The sequence below is a fragment of the Triturus cristatus genome, chromosome 7 (genome assembly GCF_964204655.1).
Source record: "Triturus cristatus chromosome 7, aTriCri1.1, whole genome shotgun sequence".
NCBI classification, from domain to species: domain Eukaryota; kingdom Metazoa; phylum Chordata; class Amphibia; order Caudata; family Salamandridae; genus Triturus; species Triturus cristatus.
The window spans coordinates 302,227,250-302,253,127 of record NC_140590.1 but is presented as its reverse complement, the minus strand read 5'-3'; the positions used below and the strand labels follow the sequence as shown (position 1 = coordinate 302,253,127).

The 25,878-nt window shown below is 48.1% G+C and overlaps 1 protein-coding gene across 2 annotated transcripts in view; it reads right to left on the bottom strand.

Moving 5' to 3' along the window:
- LOC146809501 (transcriptional enhancer factor TEF-1-like) overlaps window positions 1–25,878 on the bottom strand; it is a 245,183-nt gene that overhangs the window by 86,994 nt on the left and 132,311 nt on the right. For both annotated transcript variants that reach the window (XM_085616338.1, XM_085616339.1), the window contains exon 3: window positions 3,518–3,582. In XM_085616338.1, the coding sequence (XP_085472464.1) occupies window positions 3,518–3,582 (65 nt within the window). The remainder of the gene's footprint in view (window positions 1–3,517; window positions 3,583–25,878) is intronic.

Sequence of the window (25,878 nt, the reverse complement as noted above, 5' to 3'; positions counted from 1 at the left end):
AGAAGGACTCCCTACACTTTACAGAGAGACTAGTTGCATGATTGAAGCATATGTGCAGGTTGGTAAGGCACCACCGAATCCTGAATATATTGAGGGCCTGTCTTGAATCTAAGCTTTGTGCAAAGAGCACAAGGCTTTGAACAGTATCTGGTTATCCACAGTCAACCAGTGCAGCTCACATAGAAGATTGGACACTGAAGCATACTTTAGGAAGCGATAAAGTAACCTAGCCGCGGCATTCTGGACAACTTGTAGAAACAGCGGCCCTCATCCTCCTAGACCTCTCCGCGGCTTTCGACACGGTCTGCCACCGCACCCTAGTACGGCGCCTCAGCAACATCGGAATCCAGGACAAGGCGCTGGAATGGATCATCTCCTTCCTCGACGGAAGAACACAGAGAGTCCGCCTACCACCGTACAAGTCAGAGGCCTCCGAAGTCATCTGCGGCGTCCCCCAAGGATCATCCCTGAGCCCCACCCTCTTCAACGTCTACATGAGCCCCCTCGCGGCCATCGTACGCAAACACCACCTCAGCATAATCTCCTACGCCGACGACACCCAGCTGATCCTCTCCCTGACCAACAACCCCACCGCTGCCAGAGCCAACCTGCACGAAGGGATGAAAGAGGTAGCTGAGTGGATGACGACCAGCCGCCTGAAACTGAACTCGGACAAGACGGAGGTCCTCATCCTGGGCTCCTCACCCTCCGCCTGGGACGACTCCTGGTGGCCTCCCGCCCTGGGCACCGCACCCAAACCGACAGACCATGCACGAAACCTGGGCTTCATCCTGGACTCCTCCCTCTCCATGACCAGGCAAGTCAACACCGTCTCCTCGGCGTGCTTCAACATCCTACGCATGCTACGGAAGATCTTCTGGTGGATCCCCACAGAGACCAGGAAGACCGTCACCCAGGCCCTCGTCACCAGCCGACTGGACTACGGTAACGCCCTCTACGCCGGTACCACCGCCAAGCTCCAGAAGAGACTCCAGCGGATCCAAAACGCCTCAGCCAGACTCATCCTCGACATCCCACGATCCAGCCACATCTCCGGACATCTGAGAGACCTTCACTGGCTCCCCGTCAACAAGAGAATCACCTTCCGCCTCCTCACCCACGCACACAAAGCCCTGCACGACCAAGGCCCGAGCTACCTCAACAGCCGAGTCAACTTCTACGCTCCCAGACGCCACCTCCGATCAGCCAACCACGCCCTCGCCGCCGTCCCCCGCATCCGAAGAGCGACTACAGGAGGAAGGTCCTTCTCCTACCTGGCCGCCAAGACCTGGAACTCCCTCCCGTCCGACCTGCGCCTGACCCAAGACCACCTCTCCTTCAGAAAGAAGCTGAAGACCTGGCTGTTCGAGCAGTAGCGGCACCCCCCCCCCAGCGCCTTGAGACCCTACGGGTATGTAGCGCGCTTTATAAGTGTCACTGATTGATTGATTGATAGACGACGGACAATTGCTTTGTCTGCTCTCAGTTATAGGATGCTCCCATAATCAATTCTAGACAGAATCAAAACTTGAATCACTGTTTTCGGGGCTGGCAGTGGAATTAGGCCACCTTAGCCACTTGCGGTTTCATAGATAGCCTCTCATCCAACCAAAAGCCAAGGTCCTTAACTTTGGAGGAACGTTCCAGTAGGGCTCGAAGAGCTTCTGGTCAGTGCTTGGGGCCCCCGTAACCGAGGGTGTTTTCCTAGCTCTTGGGCTTAGATGATTCGACCAAGATCCATAATAGTAGTAAAAAAATTATCAAGAAGGCGGCCCGCCTCATGTATAACTAGACCTAAATTCAGCACACTTATATCATCTATGAGCGTTGTAGCCAAATTACATGTGGGAGCTTCAAGATTATCATTGAAATTTTCTAAGAGTGTAAAATTCATGCATTTCAAAATATAAGGGGCAAGCAGGTCCAGAATCAGCAAATACTCATTCCCTGCATATCCCGGAGGCCGATAAATGAAGGCCCCAGAAAATGTGAGTTTTTAGGTAAGAGGTAGTGAAAAAAACAAAGCTTCACAATCTGGGATGGCCAGCACCTGGATTTTATATTGATGTTTGTTCTTAAAAATAATGGTGATTCCACCACCTGCCTGTTCCTTTTAACAATGGCATAGTTAGAAGCTAGTGCGGTAATCACGTCCGGAAAAAAAGCTTCATGCAGCCATGTGTCGGTAAGAAATAGGACATTCGGATCGTTATCCAAGGAATAATTAAATATATCCTTTTGATGTTTAGGAAGATATCGGCAGTTTATATTAAAAAAACGAAATTCACTCCCTTGCAGCCCATAAAAAAAGCTATCTTTACTACCAGACAAATTATAAAAGGAAGCAGCTCTTTCTGGGCTGACAATATGGCCACTATTGCCAAGTTAAGCTGAGAAGTTACAGTTAGAAAACATTAGTGGGAATGCTTGCGGTGAAAAGAGGCCATGCAATGTTTAGAACAAACAGGCTGCATTGCTGGTAATTTTCCAGAAGTGAACACCAGCCTTTCTGGTTGGCAAGAAACAGCGTTCCTGGCCCCCTGGGCTGGTTCAGACACAGACGTGCTTGCCTTATGTAGGGCTGGCCGCTTGAAAAACTGCACCACTAACTCAAGCAGGTGTGCGGCACTGGGTAAATAGCTGCAAGTGAAAGCAAAAGCGGCCACCTAACACCTGCTCTCTGCTTCGGATCGGTGTAGTTTAAAAAAAATAAAATAAATAAAAGAAGAAGAAGATCAAAAGGGCCCAGGTCCCCCCAACATAAACATAAAAGTGCACAACAAATTTCTGTTTTGAAAATCAAGCTCACTTTGACAGTGTAGCAGTGCCTCTGGGCGACACCAGACTTCAGTCTGATCTATCCGCCTCACAGCCGCTCTGTGTAGAGCCGAGCCCTTGAAAAACTTCACCGCTAACTCGAGTGGGTGCGCTGCACAGAGAAAATGGCTGCAAGTGAAAGCAAAAGCGGGCCATGCTTTACGCTTTAGATTGGTGCAGTGCTGTAAAAAAATATTAAACGGCCCCAGGTACCCCCAATATAAACATAAAAAGTGCACAATATCAATTTTACAAATCAGGCTCACTTTAACAGCGTAGCGGTGCCACTGGGCGACACCCTAACTCAGTCTCTGATGCACGCTCCTGTATGGGCCACTTTTTCACCCACACATGGCCCACTTTTGCCCAGATGTTTGTACCTTCTTCATTCAAGAACCGTCCCTTTAGCAACCATGGGCAGAAGGGCTTCTGCGAGCCAAACCTCTCAACCAGTGTTAAGAATCAGCGTCATGTGTGCAATGTACTCACTACCTACCATACCAGAAACTCCACTGAAATAGACTTTATTGAAAACACAGTATATGGGCAAAAACCCCAGGTGACTAAGCAATGTCCCACACAACAAGACTGTTCATCAGACGCCGAATAGGGGTGGACTGCACCAGTGTTTCCTACTATTGCCTCTGAGGTAAAGAAATAAGATCAATCTTTTTATGGGTGCATAGATCTGAACACCTACCTGTTTTCTAGTGCGCGTCTTCCCCGTTCGCAGTTTGATATATCGAGCTATCAATTCATTGCGGCCTAGAAAAGAACAAGAAAAGTATGAAACAATAACGTAGGAGGCTGTGAGATAATCAGTCGGAGGGAAAGACCAGAACATTTCCATTAGTGCATCATTGCAAGCACAAGACGCCATTATTACCAACCGGTCTCTGGTTAACCGAAGAGCTTCAAATGGCCATCAAAGTGATCAACATCTGCCCTCTCTCAGAGGCCCAAACTGGCACATTCACAAACAGCAAAGCCTGGCACTGTGCAAAAATGCCACATCATTTCGAGCCACCTCAGTTCCCCAGAACAAGCTGCCTTCACCCTTCTCCGTTGTGGGATACACAGTAAGCATGGAGTAAAATTGAGGAATTCCTGGGGCTCATCTTACCTCCATGCAGTGATGCACCGAGAGAAAAGGACAGAAATGCCTTGCAATATTCATAATCCGTGCAGGGATACAGTCTGTGCGAGATGGATTGACAGGTCTACATTCATTTTTGGTATCGTGATATCGTGAGACCGAAGGCTAGACATGCATGCACGTGGACTTCTACAGTGATATAACCAGGGGGTGGACTTTATCTCAAACAGTAAAATTGTGATACAAGCACGCAATGTTCTTCATTTAATTCAGTCATACAGTGATATACTCATTTCGTATTAAGGTATTTCATGCTGCTCAGTGGTTTGCTGATTTATAACAAGTGATGCAAAGAAGGAACTGCCAGGGGATGTTCATTATTGCATGTAGCGATAGGAGCATAGAAACACCGGGGTATTGTCTTTATACCACTCAATGAAATAATGATACAAAACGTAGGACCGCATGGAACAAGCTGTATTCTGTGCAGTGACACAGGCAGACATTTACCAGGGATGCTCTTATCCACACACTCCACGCAGTGACAAAACGCCATAATTGCAAGGGAATGTCACTTATTTCATAGAGTGATATAAGAACGTGACATAACTGACAGTGCATGCTCATTATTAGAGAGATAGTGAAAGAACCAAATAGTATCCAGGGGCTGCTCTTTATTCCCCGACGTAAAATGATGCTATAAACATAAATAATTTTTTTTTGCAGTTTTATATAGCGCGAAATTGAAGTGAAGGTATTGGAGCACTTTACATGAGAACCAGTAACATTATACAAGGTCACATTCATTTTTTTAGGCATGGGGAGATTAAGTGGTTTGCCCAGAATCACAGGATGCTAAGCCAGCGCCGATACTCGAACTTTGTTCCCCAGTCAGCAGCTCTGGCCCTTATGCCAAATCCTCATGCACAGGCAGCACATATGCAATTATATACTACTATAAATACATAATATTCATGAAATGTGCTTTAATCCAAGCGGTTATACAGTGCCATAAACAGAGAAGATGTAAGTGATGTTCTCCAATCCCTGCAGTTATATAAACTATAACTACAGTATATCTTGGGGAGGTTCCTTAATCCATACAGTGATATACTGCTATGTGCACATACTATTCATGGGGGTGTTCTGTAATCCATGCAGATATATACTGCTATAAGCAGAGAATAGCCAAGAGAGGTTATTCCATCCATGATGTTATACGGTACTAAACAGGGGTTATCTGGGTTGATATTTAATCCGTGCAGGCATATACTGCTAGAAGCACAGGATATCGCTAGGGGATGTTCTTTAATCCAAGCGGGAATGCAGCACTGCAATCCCAGAACATCATTTTGAGTCCGTACAGTGATGAAGTACCAGCCCTCCAGCGGGTGTTCTTTGTTCCACCCTCTGAAATAAGGGCAGACTGGCCTGGGGATGGTTTAAGTAATAGGGTTACAGCGCTATAAGAAACAACATTCCGAGGGCGTTATTGATTTCATTCAGTAAAGCAGGCAATGTCGAGGGTTAGTCTTTATTACAAAGAGTTACACAGCGATAGAAGCACAGACTTGCTAGAAAGTGTTAGTTATTCCCCGGAGGGGCCCGGTCCCAGAGGGGGGTGTAGATTATTGCCAGAGACGTTCCCTCTTGCCGTGCGATTGTGAAGAAAAGGACGCGCCTGCAGTTGCGCAATCGGCCCTCTGGAACTCTTTCTGCGAGCACAGGCACGTGGTCCGATCCACCCTCCCCTCCACCACAGTCCATGACAAATGGGCCACAGCTGTACATGCGAAGCCGAGGCTGTTTGGGGAAAACAGGGCTGCGCCATTGTGATACTAGCCCCCCTCCGGCTGTGGGCCTGGTCTCTGCAAATACTCCTTTGGAATAAGGCAATTTGCATCTCACCCACCCCATACAACCCTCCCTGGCTAGGGGGCAAGAAAGAGATGCTGGCCTTTGTCCAGGCTATTTCGGTGCATCCGAAGCACCCTTGGCCTGGGAGGGTCCGACATTTAAGCAACTCCGATGATCAGACTTGCATTCCCTTTTCAATATTTTGCTATGTTTGTTGAGGCAGTGAGGCTAAAATAATAGTATAATGACTTTGAATACAACACGAGATAGAGAGCACGAGGGGAGTGTGTGTGTGTGTGGGAGTGTGTGTGTGGGAGTGTGAGTGTGTGTGTGTGTGTGAACAAAAAAAAAAAATCTCCCACTCACATCTACCTTGAAGATGCAAAGCCAACAGCAAGATTCCTACGTGGACAATGAGAAGATAGCAAGACTTGCCAGCCCACAGTAGGCCTCATTCCCCAAGAGTAGAACCCCCCACAGTAGGCCTCACTCCCCAAGAGTATAACCCCCCACAGTAAGACTTGTTCACTGCCAGCAGACTCCCCCTCTGCATAATATGATGAGTAGATAGCACAACTCGCTCACTATAAAACTAGTCTGCCAATAACCAGATTTTACTGAGGACAGTAGACCCCAGGTTATAAAACTTGCGGCAGAAGACGCACTTCCAGCCGGCACCAAGTCACCCACCCGGACAGGCCTGGTTCTTTAGGGCTCTTTGCGAGACAGAATATTAACTTGCAGTGGGCTTTCAGCTCATCCTTTATTTACCACTGGTTGGCTTTATTGTCATTCGCATTTGCTTGCTTTCTATTCGTCAGTTTCCATCGGATTTCCTCCTCTCGTGTTTGTCCGTCCCCTGGAGCATGGACCCAGGACTTATGTCCTTCCACTGTTCTCTTTTCAGGTGCTACTAATTTCTTTTAGTTTAGGCACTCTACGATAGTGCATGTGTTTTCTAGCTGTCACCCTCGTGTACTTATGTTGCTTTTTCTCGCCCATGTGTTTCTCCCAACGTCCTCCATCCATCAGCTGCCATTCTGGCTTCCTCCGCACCCTCCCACCATCCGTTGTCGTTCTACCCCCTCCGTTGTCTGTTTGCTTCTCTCAGCGTCAACCACCCATTGTCCATTTGCTTCCCCACCTCATCCCCCCACGTCACTTTACTTTCTCGTCCCTGTAAATAATGCGAAAGCTGCATCAAAGTGATTTTTTAAAATATTAATTTCACCCGTGCTGAACAATCTGTACCAAAGTCAATAGGTCTCATAGGCGAGACCTATTGGCTTGGCCACTGCTTGTACCGATGTCCCGACACTCTCCCCAGAATAAAGTGTATGACTCGGTTTTGGGGGAAGATTCAAGATAGCATGAACACTGCAAGTAAAATATTGCTGATCTTCCTACAACATTTTACCCACTGACAGACTAGTCCTCTAAGGGTAAGACACATACTTTGCCAGTAAACTCGTCTGCTGACAAGAACACTCACTGACAAGAAGACTGGACAACAGCAAAACTTGCAGACTGGAAGACCTACCCACAATAAGGAAGACTTTCTCTATGAACATTCCCGCTGAGCATTCCTACTAGCAGGAAGACACCATCATGGACAGCAAGACTCCCTACAACAGGAAGAATCTCACGTCAGCATGTAGGCTGTCCTATTAGCAGCTACTCTCTGCCACTGACGAGCAGAGCCCTAACAGAAGACTCTGCTACTTAACTCTCACTAATAGCAAAACTCCCCATAGAACTGTCCTACTAATTACTTCCATTGAACCCTCCCAACCACAGGAAAACAGGCCAACTTATGGGAAGTTTCAACCATCAGTACTAAGGACCTCCCACCAAACTAGCCGTCCAAAATGAAGGTTTGCCTGTCAACAGAAAGACCTGCCCACCATGAGGAAGACATTACCCATGGAAAGACTCTCCCACTGCAAATTCCCACCATACTCTCCAACTAAAGAATGAAGGGCTCTGCCTCAACAGGAAGACTCTGCTTTCGACATGAAGACTTATCTGACGAAAGGAATTGTCAACTCACAGGTATACGCTCAAACTGACATGACAACTCTTTCTCTGATCATAGGCTTCCTTGCAAACAGGAAGACTTTTCCACCGTCAGGAAGACTTCCCTACTGATAACCATACTCTCCCACCACCAACAAGGCTTCCCACTGAGAGGTTTACAGAATTTCCCATAAAAAGGAACACTTTCCTGCCAAAACACTTGCACACAATCAGGAATCCAAACGTGTCATAACGGGGTGAGATGGGCCAGCTGTGACCCAGAGCAGATTACTGTTTTATCGTTTTCAGGTCGCGCCTACTAAATAGCACATGTACTATCTGTTGAGAGGTATAATATGACTTACCATGAACACAGAAAGGCTTGGTGCCAGCCCATTTCTTACCATTCATTGGCCTTTGTTGTCACTCTCATTTGCCTGCTTCTAATTTGTGTCCCAGCTTGTCAATCTTGAGTTGGTCCCTCCCATGGAGTATTGCCTCTTTACCAAGAGTGTGTTTGTCTGGTGTCTCTCCTTAATTGTCTCATGTGTGTAGGCAGACCCATGCACACGTCAATACTGTATATGTCGCAATTTCTCTGTGTCCGAGTACGACAGGTAAGAAATACAGTATTAATGCGATGAATTAAACATGTAGAAGAACACAATGAAGTAATGTTTGTTCTTCTTTATTGCATGCGATTGCCCAGCCAACACGCGTTTCGTCCGGGGAATACCCCAAGACTTCTTCAGGGCTGTAATGCTGTACAAGAGAGCGCAATCAGACATTTTGGACCCACAGGGTCAATTGTGAGTTGTCAATGGTGACAGGTGACAAGGTGAAAAAGCACCCTCCGTGACCAGATCCATTTGCAGCAGGATCAAATATGATACACAAATGATGATATTAAAGCCATGGTGGTAATGGTGCATAGTGACATGGACTCATACTAGGTTTAGGCGCCACCACCTACCGCATACTTCAAAAACTCTATTTGTTGCATAGTCTCATGTGTGTACTTCTCTCCCTGCTGCTGCCTGTCCCGGTTTGCTTCTCTCACCCCTCCCTCTGTTACCCTCACCTGTGTTCTTTTTGTGTTGCATGCACTCCCTTGCCGTCCCTCGATGTTGCTTTCTTGTCCAACTACCCTCCCCCATTTTTTCTTCTGTGTCTCACGCCCTGTCCTAGTGGCTTCTGTGTGCCCCTGCTGTCTGTGTTGCTACCCCATTTCTTGCTCTCCCCTGCGTTGCTTCTACTCCACCCAGCCCACTTTAAAAAAAATGGTAATGTTCTTGCTTGTTTTGCTCCGTTTATAGTTCTTTTTCTGGCTCGGATTGGTAACTAAACCCACTCACCCCCCCCAAATAAATGGCTGTGACATTTTGTTTATAGGCCTGTGTCTACAGAATGCATGGGAAGTCACAACAGGTGACTCCTTGACCTCCTGGGCCAGGGCCAGCATTCTCCCCAGCAGCTCCACCTCATTGGCGGCCGCGGCTCTGTGCTCCCTCCTGGCTGGGTTCTAGCCGGCTGCCGTGACTGCGTCGCAGGTGCTCCGGCATCTGTGGTCCATTTTTCCGATTTCTTCCTGATTGTTTGCCTTTTTATCCCTCCTGTATTCTTGTATTTGTGCCACTGTTGTTCATTCCCCGTGCCCCCTGATTGCCGCCACCCCCCCCTCTCCTTTTCCCACCGCTGCTGCCCCGCGGCCCCGCCCCCTGACCGAGCTCGCTCCCGCCTCCCTTCCACTGCTCCCACCCCCCTCCCCTACATATGCCGACTGCTGCACGGTCACGCCACTGGTGCGCCTAAGGCATGCCCGTCTGCGCCCGTGCGCGCATGGACCGCGCCCAGTGCTAGACCCCCTGGCCCCCGCGAGCTCCAAGGCGCCAGACGCTGCTACGACGCCAACACCTTCCACGCTCTCAACGCCAGCCGATCCTCCACCTGCTTCCAGGCCACCCCGAAGCTCACCCACGGACCCTTCACCTGCCGAAACTGCAGCCACACCTGCCAGCACCCCCTGGCACGTCCCGCACCCCCACCAAAGCGGACCACAACCACCTCAGATGCCTACTGCTCAACACCCGCTCCGTCCACAGGCACGCCGTCGATCTCTGGGACCTACTCGACTCAATCTCCCCAGACGTCTCCTTCCTGACGAAGACCTGGATAAACTCCTCATCGGCACCCGACATTGCCATAGCCATCCCGGATGGCTACAAGATCACCCGCAAGGACCGCACCAACAGACCGGGAGGAGGAATCGCCATCGTCCACAGAAACACCATCAGAATCTCGACCAAGACCAATGACACCCTCAGCACCGCCAAACAACTGCACTTCCAGATCCATATCGATCCCAACACCACCCTCAGAGGAACACTCGTGTAAAGACCCCCCCCCCCCCCCCCGGACTCCGGACACAATTCATCGACTCCATCACAGATGCCGCAGCACGCACGCCCTGGCCTCCACAGACTACATCCTCCTTGGAGACCATAACTTCCACCTTGAGAACACCGACGACAGCAACTCCACCACACTACTGGCCTCAAACAGCTCGTCACGACACCCACCCACCCACTCCACCGGACACACGCTCGACCCGATCTGCTCCACCAGCAGCCACGTCTCCATCAGCCACACCACCGAACTCCACTGGACCGACCACCGCTGCATCGATTTCTCCTTCAAGAAAACCACCGCACACATCCACCAGCAAAGAATCCCCCACCGCAGCTGGAACAAGGTCACCGAAGACCAGCTAATCACCACCCTCGCCCGAGACCCACCGACCGACCACACCGACACAGCCGCCCGCAACCTCAAGAAATGGATTGATGACTGCGCCAACACTCTCGCCCCGATCAAGAAACCCACAAACAGACGCACCGACAGAAGGGCCATCTGGTTCACCGCCGACCTTCAGACATCCAAACAGACCTGCCGGAGACTAGAGAAGAAATGGCGCCACGAACAAAGTCCGGACAACCATGCAGCCCTCAAGAACGCCAGCCGCAGACACTACCAACTCATTTGAACGGCCAAAAGGACCTCCTTCAAGGAACACATCGACAACAACGCACACAATAGCAAAGAGCTCTTCAACATCGTGAAGGAACTCGCCAACCCCAGCTCTAGCTCCAACGACATCTCGCCGTCACAAGACTTCTGTGACTTCTCTAGCTACCTTCTTCCACCGCAAGATCGCAGACATCCACAACAGCTTCAACACCCAGACCCCTCCGACAGCCGCAGACTCACCGTCCCCCAGTCACACCGGCCGCCTGACTTCCTGGAACCACATCAACGACGAAGACACCATCAAGACCACGAACACCATCCACTCCGGCTCACCATCAGACCCCTGCCCCCCCCCACATCTTCAACAAAGCAAGCTCCATCAACGCACCCCAACTCCGTAAGATCTACAACAGCTCATTCGAAACCGCCACCTTCCCAGAAAGCTGGAAACACGCAGAAATCAACGCACTGCTCAAGAAACCCAAAGCCGCCCCAAAAGACCTCAAGAACTTCCGGCCCATCTCCCTGCTCCCGTTCCCAGCGAAAGTCATCGAGAAGATCGTAAACAGACAACTGACCCAATTCCTCGAAAAGAACAACACCCTGGACTCGTCCCAATCCGGATTCCATAGCAACCACAGCACAGAAACCACCCTTATCACCACCACCGACATCAGGGCTCTGCTGGACAACGGTGAAACCGCGGCCCTCATCCTCCTGGACCTCTCAGCCGCCTTCGACGCGGACTGCCACACGCCTCTTCAATGCGGGGATCCGCGACAAAGCCCTGGACTGATCACCTCCTTCCTCACCGACATAACTCAGAGTCCGCCTTCCTCCATTCTGATCCGAAGCCACCAAGATCACCTGCGGCGTACCCCAAGGATCATCCCTCAGAATGACCCTCTTCAACGTCTACATGACACCACTTGCCGACATCGTCCGCTCGCACGACCTCAACATAGTCTCCTACGCCGACGACACACAGCTGATCCTCTCCCTCACCAAAGACCCCGCCACCGCCAAAACTAACTTCCACGCAGGGATGAAGGCCGTCGCCGAATCGATGAAGAGCAGTTGCCTGAAACTGAACTCTGACAAGACGGAGGTCCTCATCCTCTGCTCCAACCCTTCTGCCTGGGACGACTCCTGGTGGCCAGCCTCGCTGGAAACCGCACCAACACCCACCGACCACGCACGCAACCTGGGGTTCATCCTGGACTCTTCTCTGTCAATGACCCAACAAGTCAACGCCGTCTCCTCCTCCTGCTTCAACACCCTCTGTATGCTTCGCAAGATCTACAGATGGATCCCCACCAAAACCAGAAGGACGGTCACCCAGGCCCTAGTCACCAGCAGGCTGGACTACGGCAACGTCCTCTACGCGGGAACCACAGCCAAACTCCAGAAAAGACTTCAATGCTTACAGAATGCCGCCGCACGCCTCATCCTCGACATCCCCCGACACAGCCACATCACAGCCCACCTGAGAGACCTGCACTGGCTTCCCGTCAACAAGAGTATCACCTTTAAGCTCCCCACCCACGCTCACACAGCACTCCACGACGCCGGACCAGCATACCTCAACAAGCGACTCACCCCCAACCGCCAGCTCTGCTCCACTGACCTCGCCCTCGCCACCGTCCCACGCATCCACCGAACAACCACCGGCGGCAGATCCTTCTCCCACCTCGCCGACAAGACATGGAACACCCTCTCCATTCATCTACGACAGACCCAGGTCCTACTGACTTTCAGAAGACTCCTCAAGACCTGGCTGTTCGATCAGTAGCTGCTCCCCACCCACCCCCAGTGCCTTGAGACCCTCACGGGTGAGTAGCGCGCTCTACAAATGTCCGATTGATTGATTGGACGGTTATTTTTTTTTAATTAGCAACACTGCACAGCATCGGACGTGCTGTGCAGCGTGGCTAACAACCATTGGCAACGCCAATAGGTCACAAAGATTAGCGCTATTGTCTTGGCTAGGGCTGGTTTTAACATTCAGACATCTGTCCAATGTAGTCACTAAAAGAAGCAAGGGAAAAAAGTGGATTTACCACAAACATTTCGGGATTTTAAACTGGACTACTTCTGAGAAAATGTACCATTTTGTCTTTCCTGGCGTTTATATTTTTTACATCTTGCGCCTTTCATTTCAATGGAATTGTAGGCCTTTAAAAAGGATAAGTTAATTTTATCTGGTAAAGAAAGCTCGCATTTTAGAGAACAAAATTCACGGCACTATTTAGTGTAGTTTTCAAAACCACATTCACCTCATTTATTTAAATAAAGCAAGCGATGGCTACTTAATGTCTTCATGCAAGAGATCATAATACAAATAACTGTATTATATAAAATACGTCATGTTTGCTACCGCGTTATGATTTCGTGTCGTTGGAAATGACGTAACCGGCAGAGAAGCCTTATTCATCTCTTGCTCCAGTAACAAGGGACGCGAGGAGCTAGGGTGGCAGAAAAAGGGCGGGAGGGAGATGCCTTGGAGTTAAAAAGAAACTCAGGCCCAGCAGCTGCTCCGAAGGTCAGAGGGTCGCCTCTTGTGCATTCATGGGTCTAACAGTTTGAGGACAACACCTGCTGGCCTCAGGGTGTGTCGAGAATGTTCTCTGCCTGCCCTTGTGCCCAGTGTGTAGAGGGGAGACGGGACAGGCGGCGCCTGGTGGGAGAGGGTCGAAGGAGGGAGCCGGGCTGGGCAGCTCTCTGCCGTCCCTCGGGGCACACTGTGGGGGTGGAGGGCGAGAGCTAACGATTGAGCAAGGCGTCAAGTGCGACCGTGCAAAGGATCTGTGGAGCAAGGACTGGGTCTAAGAGTGGGCAAGGGACCAAGAGGCAAACGGGGCAAGGGTTTGTATGGGTGCCAAATCGTCCACGCCGGAAGGAGGCCTTGTTTCCAGCGATGGGATTTTCATTAGAAAATCAGCGTATAAAAAAAATGCGTTGCTCAAGTCGAAAATCCCGAGCACTCAAAGGTTTGATACGTTTTATAGGTCTTACATTTTCAGTTAGTCTAAAGTGTTAGAAAACGGCTCCAATTGACTGAGGCGCTAGGCACGACGCAATTGTACTTCATAGGAACTATGGTGACCTCTGAATTAAAATGCAATTATTGGTAAAGCTGGAGGACGCAGGAGAGAGCGCCTGCATTATGTTATGGATTTTCATCACGGTGTCGATGGTCACCTAGCTTCCTCTTTTCTGTTAACTACCTATTTTTTTCGCACCCAAGTCTATCTTGTCTGGTCTCACCTTATCTCCCTGTAACTAGCCCCCTCTTGGCCAGGATTTCCGGATCACTCAATTTGAGCAGGAGCCCTACCCTAAATCCCCCTTTCTCGTCCTGGCTAACATTCTGATGCTTTCCTAGCATTGTCAGACCTTGTTTTCGTCAGGTTTTCCGCCAAGTCTTTGGGGCTGCCTTGTTAACTGGCCCAGAACCTGATTAGCTCAAGGTGTCTGGAATCAACCCTTCCTTCGACTGGAGGCACTTCGCTTTCCCAACAAAATTACTCTACCACACTTTCTGGGGCAGCTACTACTGGCATGTGGAATTCCATCCATGTGAATGAGAGGCTATATCCAACTTCCATGATTTTCGTAAACATTTTAGGCCTTGGTTACAGATGCAGGGCTAAATTCCGATCTCTGTTTTTTCAATGCTCAAGATTCATTTTCAGAAGGTAATGATGTTTACTGGGTGCAGTAACCAGGGGCATAGCTTGGTCAGTAAGATTGTGGGGTGTGAGCTTCGAATTTTCCAACAATCATGCAGGCATATAATATTAAAATACAATTTTCGACAAGCAGGGCGCATAAGAGGGGTTTAAGAGGCAGTGGAAAGGGAGAGAAATGTAGATTGGTAGGGGTACTAAGTGAGAAAAACCTAATATTTTGTAAACTAACCAACACTTTTTAAGACTTTCAAAGCAGATAGGGAGAGAGCGTCTGTGCGTTTGTTTATGTGTATGTTAAAAAAATTCCTGGTGAAATCCAACAAGCACATCACAGTACCCGACTGAAAGCACCTGTACTCAACTATTTACAAGAAGAAAGAATTATTGGTGCTGTGTAACACCCAAACAACACCCCTGAAGCTAAGCCATTGACGGTAGCTAAAGAATCTTCCTTCTGCATATGACTTTCGCACAGCTCGATATGTGGCAATACAACAATATGCTGTTTGATGCACAAACTCACTGCTTGCTACCTGTATTCCTTCTCTCCATCTAACAATAGAAAAATCTGGTTAAATCAGTGTGTGAGGACTGTGAACTGCAACTACGATAGGAAAGCGGAACTGGCACAGTCATAGTCACACATATGCACCTGAAGCTAACAAAGATCTCATGTTTACCAAAAAAGGCAATGTGTGAATGAATGAATGAATTGAAGAAGGGGCTGCTTCCTATTCCTGGGCTGAGGGTGGATAAAGAGTAATGGAGAAAGAACTGAGGAGCTGGACAGTATCCAGCAGGCCAAGATCTAAATCACACCTCATTCAAGACTAAATCACGCACACACCTGTTGACTGTGTAATGTGACCTCATACCAATATCAACACTATTGTGTGACACACAATGGCACTGTGTGAGTTAGTAGGTCTACTCTAATAACAAACACATTTGTAGAGCGTTGTTCACCACTAAGGTGGTCACTTGGTGCTATAGACAGATTACAGATATTTACTGGTACCCAACTCAATTTTATCGACCCCATAAAGCTGAATTACTCAGTAGAACCATAGCATGTGTAATCACGAGATAAAACACAGATACCTGTTCTGATGTGTTAGCTCACTGAGCCACCAGACCCACTTCATAATACCATATGTTGGTAGTGAACAGCTCACCAACTTACTCTTTTCTCTTTCTATTTTGGCACTCAGGGCTTTGCTTTTTACCATTATAAATCCAGTGCAGAATATGATTTTATTTTTAAACTAACAGGACAGGAGAGGGGACAACTCTTAGTATTAGAACCGCTTGTGATTTCCTACATTTGGAAGCAACACTGCATGGTATCATGGTATGGTATTTGTATTTCTGTAGCGCTTAAATCAAGCACGAGCTTGTTGAAGCTCTTTTAACACTGGAAAAGGTTTTTGGGGTTTTCCACGAAGCGTGGTACCGATTTACAAGGAGATCAGTAGAGATCCCATAATCCTCAAAACCGTTGTCAAGAGTCAGTCTTAATTCTGTCTTTAAAAAGGTAGGTCATGCCTTTAGTTCTGTCGTGTTGGAGGATTAGTATCGCCAAAACTACTCGTTTGTCGTAAATCTGTAAAAAGCCATAGAAAATAATAGTTCACGCAAAGTGGGTGCAGTGGTTTGATAACTAAATAAAAAGACACACCAACCTAAGAAAAATTCTCCTTCTCGGATACGTTTCGAAAATCCCCTCGTCTCTTCCACGTGCCCTACCCTCTCACACGAGAGTTCACCCAAAGCAGAGCACAGGTCAGGCTCCGCCCTGTGCTCCTACAGAAGCCTCCGGTCGGTGTCGGGTTTCCGAGTGGACTTGTAGAGGCAGTTTACTAGAATCAGAGCCGTTCCTCGGCCCCCTCCCCGAGCTCTTTCAGCGAAAGGCCCAGGAGGCAGAAAGGCGGATATTGCACAACCAAAGCCTCAGGCAGCTCTGCTCTCACAACAAGGGCTGGAAAAGGCGGTTTCTCGGCTTCAGCTACTCGGATTGTAGTTTTGTGGAAACCAGCAATGAAATCTGAGTAGGGTAGCCTCAAGCTCTTCTGCTGACATAAGCTGGTATGAGGGAAATATTTGGCGGCCAAAGACGCAGATGAGCTGAAAACACGAACAAACTGAGAAAAGTCATCAACATTATAAGGAGCATATTGACGTGCCGCCAATACTCCGGAAGAGAAGCCAGAGAAATGGCCTCATCTTACACCAAGATACACAAAAAACGAGAAACTAACCCTGAGACCACAGAGAACTCGATGCAAGAAACAGGACCAATGACACGGGAGTGAACTTAACAGACTGGCCATGGAGACCCATACACAAAGAATACGACTGGCGAGAGGAAAATAATGTTTAATATTCGGGAGATGGAGACCCCGAAACAATCCCCGTGAGAGACGATAAGAAGAAAGAGTCAAACCTTCTGCAGATGCGAGAACCTTAAACAAGGAGCGTGAGTGACAACATTGAGAAAGGGTCGAACTATCACGCAATGGATACCCTAAAGAAGGACCATGAGAGATGAAATGAAGGAAGAAAGAATAAACTATGCAATGAGTGAATACCCCTAACAAGGAGCACAAGCGACAAGATGTAGAAAGAGTCGAACCGTCAGGAGATGGGGACCTGCAACACAAATAGAAGGACAGACGAGATGAAGAAAGAGTCGAACCGTCAGGAGATGGAGACCTGCAACACAAATAGCATGACAGATGAAGAGAGAGTCGAACTGACCAGCAACACAAATAGAATGAAGGACGAGATGAAAAAAAGAGTCGAAAAGTCAGGAGATGGAGACCTGCAACACAAATACCATGACAGATGAAGAAAGAGTGACATATTCGGTAAATGGAGATCCCTAAACAAGGACCATGAGTGACAAAAGGAAGAAAGCGTAGAACGTTCAAGAAATGGAGAGGCTTTCACAGAGGGCACAAGTGACATATATATATATATATACACATATATATACACACACACACACACACACACACACACACAAAACAGTCTCAAATTCAGAAAATAGACAACTTCACCAGGAGCATTAGGGATGATTTGAAGACAGACCCTCATTCAGGTGATGGAGGCTTAAACCAAATAAGTGGGGATCATGACATGATGAAGAAAAGTCCAAACACTCAGTAGACAGAGATCAGTACATACGATGACTCAAAAAGATGAAGACATGCAAACTAACCATAGCGAAATCCAATAGTACGAAGATGTAAGGCTCCCCCGTAAAGCCATGATTAACAAGATGAGTCCATCATTTAGAAAAGTGTCATACAATAGGCACATAAGATCAGAATTTTATTTCGTTTTTTTTTCCAGCTCAAATATATATATATTTTAGGGTAACAAAAACAGCAAGTCAGTTGTTTACCTGTACGTGATTTCACTAATCATGTCTCTGTTCACGTATCAGAGGATATGGTTATAAACTTTCTCCAGTTAGGTGAGGCAAAGTATTGCACAATAGGTAAGAGACTAGGAAGGGTGTAGGGTAAGAAAAAGAAGGGGGGGGGGCAGGAATCTAGTCCGCAGGACACGTAGGCCCCTTTCACAAGAAGCACAGCTGACAAGATTAAAAACAATTCAATGTCAAGGAGGTGGGGACCCCCTCAAACAACGACCATGACCGACGATGCAAAGTAAGTGTTAAGCATTAACTAAATAGAGGACCAAATCAACATCAGTGATGAGATGAATAAGTAGCCCCATGACATAGCAGGGACCACCTACACACCGACCATTATCGACAATAACAAGAGTGTAACATTTGGATGATGTAGAACATGGCACACAAGGCCAATGGTTGAAGTATGGAGTGAACATAGGGGAGCCCATTATTCACTAGCGGTAACGCTTTTACACAATAGCCTTAACACACAAGATCAAGAGCCCACCACTTAGAAGGTAAACACCTGACACACGATGAACATACTGATGGGATCCAGTGTCTAATTTAAGTGAGGTGGATGCTACTTAACATGATGCATGACAAACTAAAGAGGCCAATAAAGAAAAAGTCCAACATTAAATAGAGATCAATCACACATACAAAGACGATCTAGCTAGACGAAGAAAAAGTCTAGTAGCAAAAACTCAAGCCCAGAGAAAAGGACTGCAAGTTGAAAGAGCAAGAGTTGTGCATTCATACAACAGGGGCCCCTAAACTAGGGTGATGCGGAAATGAAGAATTAGGCTAGTAATCAGTAAATGGGCAGTGCTAGTTAAGTAAAGCAAATAGTGTCTATATTCAGGCCTCCGCACAAGGAGCAACACCTCAAGTCCAACATTTAGGGGGCAGAGACAGCATCATACCAAGGATGGCTGAGGACATAAAGAGACTAACATTGGAGAGATGGAGGTTGCTACCCAAGAGCCATTAATAGCTAGAAAAATAGTTCAAGGTTACAAAAAGCGAAGGTCACAGCACAAGGTACATGACTGATGAGATGAAGAAAGACTCCAACATTCAAACAAGCATTGGCAAATCCAAAAGTTCTCGCCTGTTGGAGAGTAGCATCTGCTTCTTATAGTTACCCCCACTTTTTGCTGATGTATCACTGTTTTCGACTTAGTCTGACTAGGATCCTGCTATCCAGGACCCCAGTCTAGCCGCTTTCTCCTCTAAATTGATTGCATGTACTTTTGGTACACTCCAGATTGGATTCTGGGGGTACCCTTATAAGTCCCTAGTATATGGTATACTATGTACCCAGGGCCTAGGTACCCCAGAGGTCTCCCAGGGGCGGCATCATGTATTGTGCCATCCCTGAGAGACCATTCAAAATGGCACCACAGGTCTGCTACTGCAGCCTGTATAAGGTGGTGCATGCACCCCTTACTTAGATATAGGTTCACTATATCTATTCTAAATCACTGCACATATAAACCTATCAGTCACCCCTATGGCAGGCCTTATCAATCCTGAGGGCAGGATGCTGGGTTTTATGTGAGAGGGTGCACCTGCATGAGCAGAGCCCTCTGCAGCCTTCGGAACCTATGTTCTGTGGTTGTTTGTGATGCAATCAACCATATATATTTAAGTGCATTATAACCTCGCGGTAAATGCTAACTTTAAAATGGCTGCTTAGAAACATGTTGCGTTTGGTGTCAAATACCTTGGAATCATACCTCCCCACCAGTAACTGGTGGAGGAGGTATGATTCCACCCTTCTAGAGGGACTTATGTGACACACCGGGCTACCCGGTACCAGCTTTCTCGACCTGGCCATCACAAAATGGATGCTGCCAGCCACAGACACGAGTCTGCCCTCATGCTGCTGAGCCAAACTCGAGCAGGGGAAGGCTTGACAATAGGTTTCCTGTCACAGGGAGGTGTGACCACCTCCCAGACAGGCTTTAGTGTATTGGGGCTGGGTGGGTGCACTCAGAGTGCTTTGAAGTCTGCACTGGGCGCACAATTAGTGTCCCTGTGCATAGTCCAGCTGAAACCGGTTGCAGGAGCCATTTGCTCCTGCTCTGGCACGAAACTGGACAAAGGACATGGGTGTAGCCACCCCTCTGTCCTGAACCTCCCATAGGTGGATCCCCAGAATTTTCCCCACCCCTTCCTTGGGTATAAAGTAGGAACACCTGACTACAGGACTTTAGATTTTAGCTGGACTAAACTCTGCTACAGAAACCAAGTACTTTGACGATCTACACTACCCTGGATGACTGAAGAATCTCACTTGGAGTAAAGGAGTTACTCCCCTGCAAGGCAGGCACCTACACGCATCTGACCGTTTTGCATCTTCCGAGCTCCTGAGGTCTCCGAAGATTTCTGCAACACAGGAGGTGTGTTCCCGAGATCGGAGGTCGATCTGCTCTCTCAGTAATTCTGAGACCAGTATCCCTTGTGGGGACCGTGCAACCCAAACCCCTGTGCACCGTGTACTTTTGCAGCAGCATATGCTTTTCGGCGATCCCTGAGGCTGTTCTTTGGGCTACTTGTAGCCCTGACCCGAGCAGTAATTCCACTGAAGATTTCCATCCTACACGCCACGAGTGTTCCGTGGGCTGGTATTTTGTGATTCAGCTCGAGGTCCCTTTGCGATCCCTGGTCCGTTGGCCTGTGGGTCTGTGTGAAGGTAACTTTGACTTTCCGTGGGCTTTCCTAGTTGTTCCAGACGTGCCCTGACTATCCATAGCTTGGAGAGTCCCCAGGACCTTGCTGGTCCTCACCGAAGCTGATTTCCTCTGCCTGTGTGGGTTGCAGTTGCTAAGGCTTGTTAGTGTTCGATCCGGACACTGACCCCCCAGCACTCAACATCCTTCGTGGGACTGCTCACCTCCGGAATGTGGTGGTGGTCGTCTCCTGGTTCCCGTGGCTGCAGAGTCCAGCATCGCGTCATCTCACCTGAAGCACCCGACATCGGTGGGCATTTGTCTATCGTGCCCCTGGTCACCCTGAAGTGGCCCAGACTCTGTCCCCTCTGCTTTCAGGTTCTTCTCACCTTGTATCCAGGCTTGGATTCCACCGGACACTTTTCATTTTCCCGGCAGCAGCACTTTTCCGCATCACGCCATTGAAAACGACTAAGGTTTTCGACATCACTTGACCCCTATGCACCCGGCTCCTCTGAGGTAGGTAACACGGGTATCTTGGTACTCTCAAGGGTGCTGGCCTTAGAACCTTCTATGTTTGAAAGGGTTTGCTTTAAGTCCTCTCCGAAGTGTCCTTAATCTTTAAAACTCCAACCGCGACTTTCCCATAGGCTTGTATGGAGCTCGCGCCTGTGTTCACACACTGCACCCGTCCTCTGTGGGTCCCCTGTGTCACTATTTTGGGTGGTTCCTTGGGGACACAGCGATTCTACATGCTCTAGGCACTGTGTCTAGTTAAGTTGTGGTTGTTATAGCACTTTCTTAGTATATGGTTCGGTCTACCCCAGAAAGCCCGCTATGTATTGTGCTATTTACTGTCGTTCTAGTGCTTTAATATTGTGTGCCTTGTTCTCTAATCTCATAAAGAGGTTAGTAGAGTGTGTTTAGTAATAAATACATATATTTTATATATCTCTTGTGTGGTTCTCCTTTCATTTGGTCATTCAGGAGGTTCTGATCTGGTAAAACAAGCTGCTTTACATTCCTTCGAGACTTAGCCTGAAGGCTGCTCTCCATAGCTAACACTAGGACAGCTTTCAATAAACGTTGTCTTTAACCTAATCATCAATAAGGGTTGTTTGGACTGGTACAAGGTGCCCACTTTAATTAGTGGACAGCATATACCAGGCCAACTTCTCACATTGGTGTGCAGCGGTTGGGATTCAAGCTTGCTATTGTTTTACCAGATAAATCTCATTGAGTGATTAACTGAAAACTACTAAAGGTATCAGGTACATATAAATCAAGACTAGAATAAGTAAGTTCTACTGAACTTGGAATTGGGTAGCCAAGGGTCTAGCACACCCTTTCTCCAACTCAAGAGAGTTTAGCTCTCACTAGGTTAGGTAGGTGCCTACACCACATAACTCTAGTATGTCTTCTAGGCCAGAAGCCAGTGGCTCCTTGCCCACTAAGTATGACCATCTCATTTCAGGAATTGAGAAACATGTGCACATCTAGGAAACTGAAGACATGGAGACATGCAAGCACCCAATGTCTCATAGAAACTTTGCTTTTAGATGACCTCAGAAAGACCCCAGGGTCTGATGAGGCAGGCAAGTTGGGTGGGACAGCAGATGAGGACAGACCAGGAAGTTAAAACTTCTGACCTGGACTCAAATGCTGACCAGGAAGATCAAGATGATTCTACTCTGGACAATCCAATTCTTTTTTCAGGTGGGGGAGAAGGCCCCTGTGGCCCCCTCTTCACTCCACCAGGGAGAGTTAACAGTATACCAAAAAGATCAAGATCTCCTTCTCAGGAATCTAATCATTCTGGTACTTCTGTAGGGATCTCTGCTTCTCATAAAAGGGACTCCTCTCACGAGAAGAAGTGTCAGTTACTTAAGTATGAGAGGACCAAACTCAGAATCAAGAGAGACCAATTGGCCTTAGACAGGGAATCCCTAGAGCTCCAGACAGCATCCAGAAGGTTGGGGCTAGAGCCCCATGGAGGCAACAACAATGTCCCTAGAGGTAGAGAACATACTCATGACCATAGGAACTTGAACAAGATAGTCCCTCCCTATCAGAGTGGGGATGACATCCACAATATGGATAACTGCACTAGAGAGTGCCTGTAAAGTGCAGAGGGTTCCTCAAGAGCAATGGGCAGCTATCTTGCAGCTATCTTTTGCAGACAAAGGTAGGGACATGCTCCTCACTGTTAGAGAAGAGGATGCTGATAATTACACAGTCCTGAAGAGCGCTCTCATTGATGGGTTTGGATTAACCACTGAACAATACAGGATTAAGTTCAGAGCCACCCAGAAGGCACAGACTCAGGACTGGGTTGACTTTGTAGATTGTGGTACTAAGGCTCTGGAAGGCTGGTTAGTTGGCAGTAAAGTGTGTGATTTTAAAGGATTGTACAATTTAATTATGAGAGAGCAGATCCTTAATAATTGTCAAAATCAGCTGTTGCATCAGTACCTGGTGGACTCTGTTCTGACCTCTTCCCAAGAATTGGGCCAGAAGGCAGACAAATGGGTCAGAACCAGGGTGAGGTACAAAGTTCAGAACCAAGGTGGTGACTCTAAGAAGCAAGTTTCTAAAACCTCAGATAAGGGTGGGGAGAAGGGTAAAGACCAGAAGTCTTCTCAAGGGCCCCAAAAATCTTCATCTGGTGGGGAGTCACAATCAAACAAGAATAAAGGCAAGAAGAAACCATGGTGTCATATCTGTAAACAGAAGACCCATTGGACAAATAATTGTTCAAAGTCCAAGAACTCAACTCCAGCCACCACTGCCAATAAGGCAACTGTTCCCCCTAGTTCAGCTCAAAGGGGTGGTACACGGAATAAGGGTATAGTAGGGTTAACCCTGGGATCTGAGATAGACTCTGGCCTAGTCAGAGTTCCAACTCAGGCTGTGTTGGTGTGTGATGGAGGCATGGTATGGCCTCCTTATTTGTCAGTCCCAGTAATCTGGGCAAATACAGACAACAGCCTTTGATCTATGGAAAAGAGGCCTTGGCATTCAGGGACACGGGTGCAAGTGTCACAATGGTGACAAAAGATCTTGTGGACCCTGAGCAAATCATACTTCGTGAGATGTACCAAGTGACCAATGCAAGCAATGTCAGGACAGACCATTCCTTGGCAGTTGTGAATTTCACATGGGGAGGGGTAACTAGCCCTAAGAAGGTTGTGGTAAGTGCAGACCTCCCTGTTGAATGCTTATTGGGCAATGATTTAGAAACTTCAGCTTGGGCTGAGGTGGAACTCAGGACACATGCAGAAATGTTGAGCATCCCTGCAGATGTGTTTGCTATGACTAGGTCACGGGCAAAAATGTCTTCCACAGAACAGGCCCTGGATCCTGGAATAATGGACCAGGTGCCATTCAAGAGAAGGAGCAGTAAGGGTAAGGCAGTGTCTTCCCCCCTGCCTCAGAATACAGATCAGTCTCTTGCGGGAGATGATCTTAGTCCTGAAGAAGGAACGGTCTAAGAGGGGCTTGAACCTGATCAGGTTGAGTTCTTGGGGACAGGGGGCCCTTCTAGGGCAGATCTGAGCCACGAGCAGCCGAGCTGCCCCTCTCTTGAACGCCACAGACAGCAAGCTGCTGAGAGTGCCAGTGGGTTCCATAGGATCAACTGGGATGATGGACTTCTTTACTCAGAAAGTAGAGACCCCAAGCCTGGTGCTACCAGGAGGTTGGTTATACCTCTGAAGTTTAGGGGCTTCCTATTGACACTGGCACATGATATCCCATTAGCAGGTCACCTAGGCCAAAACAAGTCTTGGGACAGGATTGCCCCTCACTTTCATTGGCCTCACATGTCAGAAGACACAAAGGATTTTTGTCACTCCTGTATCACCTGTCAAGCCAGTGGTAAGCCAGGTGGTACTACAAAGGCCCCCTGATACCACTACATGTGGTGGGGGTTCCCTTTGAGAGGGTTAGAATTGACATCGTTGGTCCCATGGATCCTCAAACTGCATCTGGGCACAGATTCATATTAGTGGTGGTGGACCACGCCACTAGGTATAAAGAGGCAATTTCACTTAGAACTACCACAGTTCCTGTTGTGGCTAGAGCCCTCCTGGGAATCTTTTCCAGGGCGGGTTTTCCTAAGGAGGTAGTATCAGACAGAGATGCAAACTTCATGTCTAGTTAATTAACTGCTATGTGGAAGGAGTGTGGAGTAAATTACAAATTTACATCCCCTTATCACCCACAATGCAATGGGTTAGTTGAAAGGTTCAACAAAACCCTCAAGGGCATGATTAAAAGGTCTCTCTGAAAAGCTCAGGTATAGATGGGACGTACTTTTGCCCTGCCTTCTCTATGCCTACAGAGAGGTTCCTCAGAAGGGCGTTGGTTACAGTCCTTTTGAACTTCTGTTTGGACATCCAGTTAGGGGTCCTTTATGTCTAATGAAGGAGGGATGGGAGTTACCTCTCAAACCCCCTAAACAGGATATTGTGGACTATGTACTTGGTCTCCGCTCCAGGATGGCTGAGTACATGAAGAAGGCATCCAAAAACCTTGAGGCTAGTCAGGAATTGCAAAAGGCCTGGCATGACCAAAAAAGGTTGTGCTGACTGTTTACCAGCCAGGACAGAAAGTATGGGTGTTGGAGCCTGTGGCCCCAACAGCCATCCAAGACAAGTAGAGTGGCCCTCATACAATCATTGAGCAAAAGGGAGAGGTTACCTACCTGGTGGACCTTGGAACTCCCAGGAGCCCCCATAGGGTGCTCCATGTGAACAGGCTCAAACTATATGTAGACATGGCAGATATGGGCTTGCTCATGGCTACTGATGAGGGACAGGAGAAAGAGAGTGATCCACTCCCTGACCTGCTCTCACAGAACCCCGATGATGGTTCAGTAGATGGTGTAGCCTTGGCAGGCAGCCTCACTGACCAGCAGCAAGCTGATTGCAGAAAAGTTCTGAATCAGTTTAGACATATGTTCTCACTGACTCCAAGTCAGACTACCTGGTGTACTCATGAAGTGGACACAGGCGACAGTCTGCCTGTTAAAAATAAGATTTATAGGCAACCTGACCATGTCAGGGACTGTATCAGGACTGAAGTCCAGAAAATGTTGGACCTGGGAGTAACTGAACCTTCAGATAGCCCTTGGGCTAGTCCAGTAGTCTTGGTACCAAAACCTCACACCCAGAATGGCAAGAGAGAGAGAGATGAGGTTCTGCGTTGACTACAGGGGTCTCAATGCAGTCACTAGGACTTATGCCTATCCAATCCCAGGGCAGATGAGCTTAT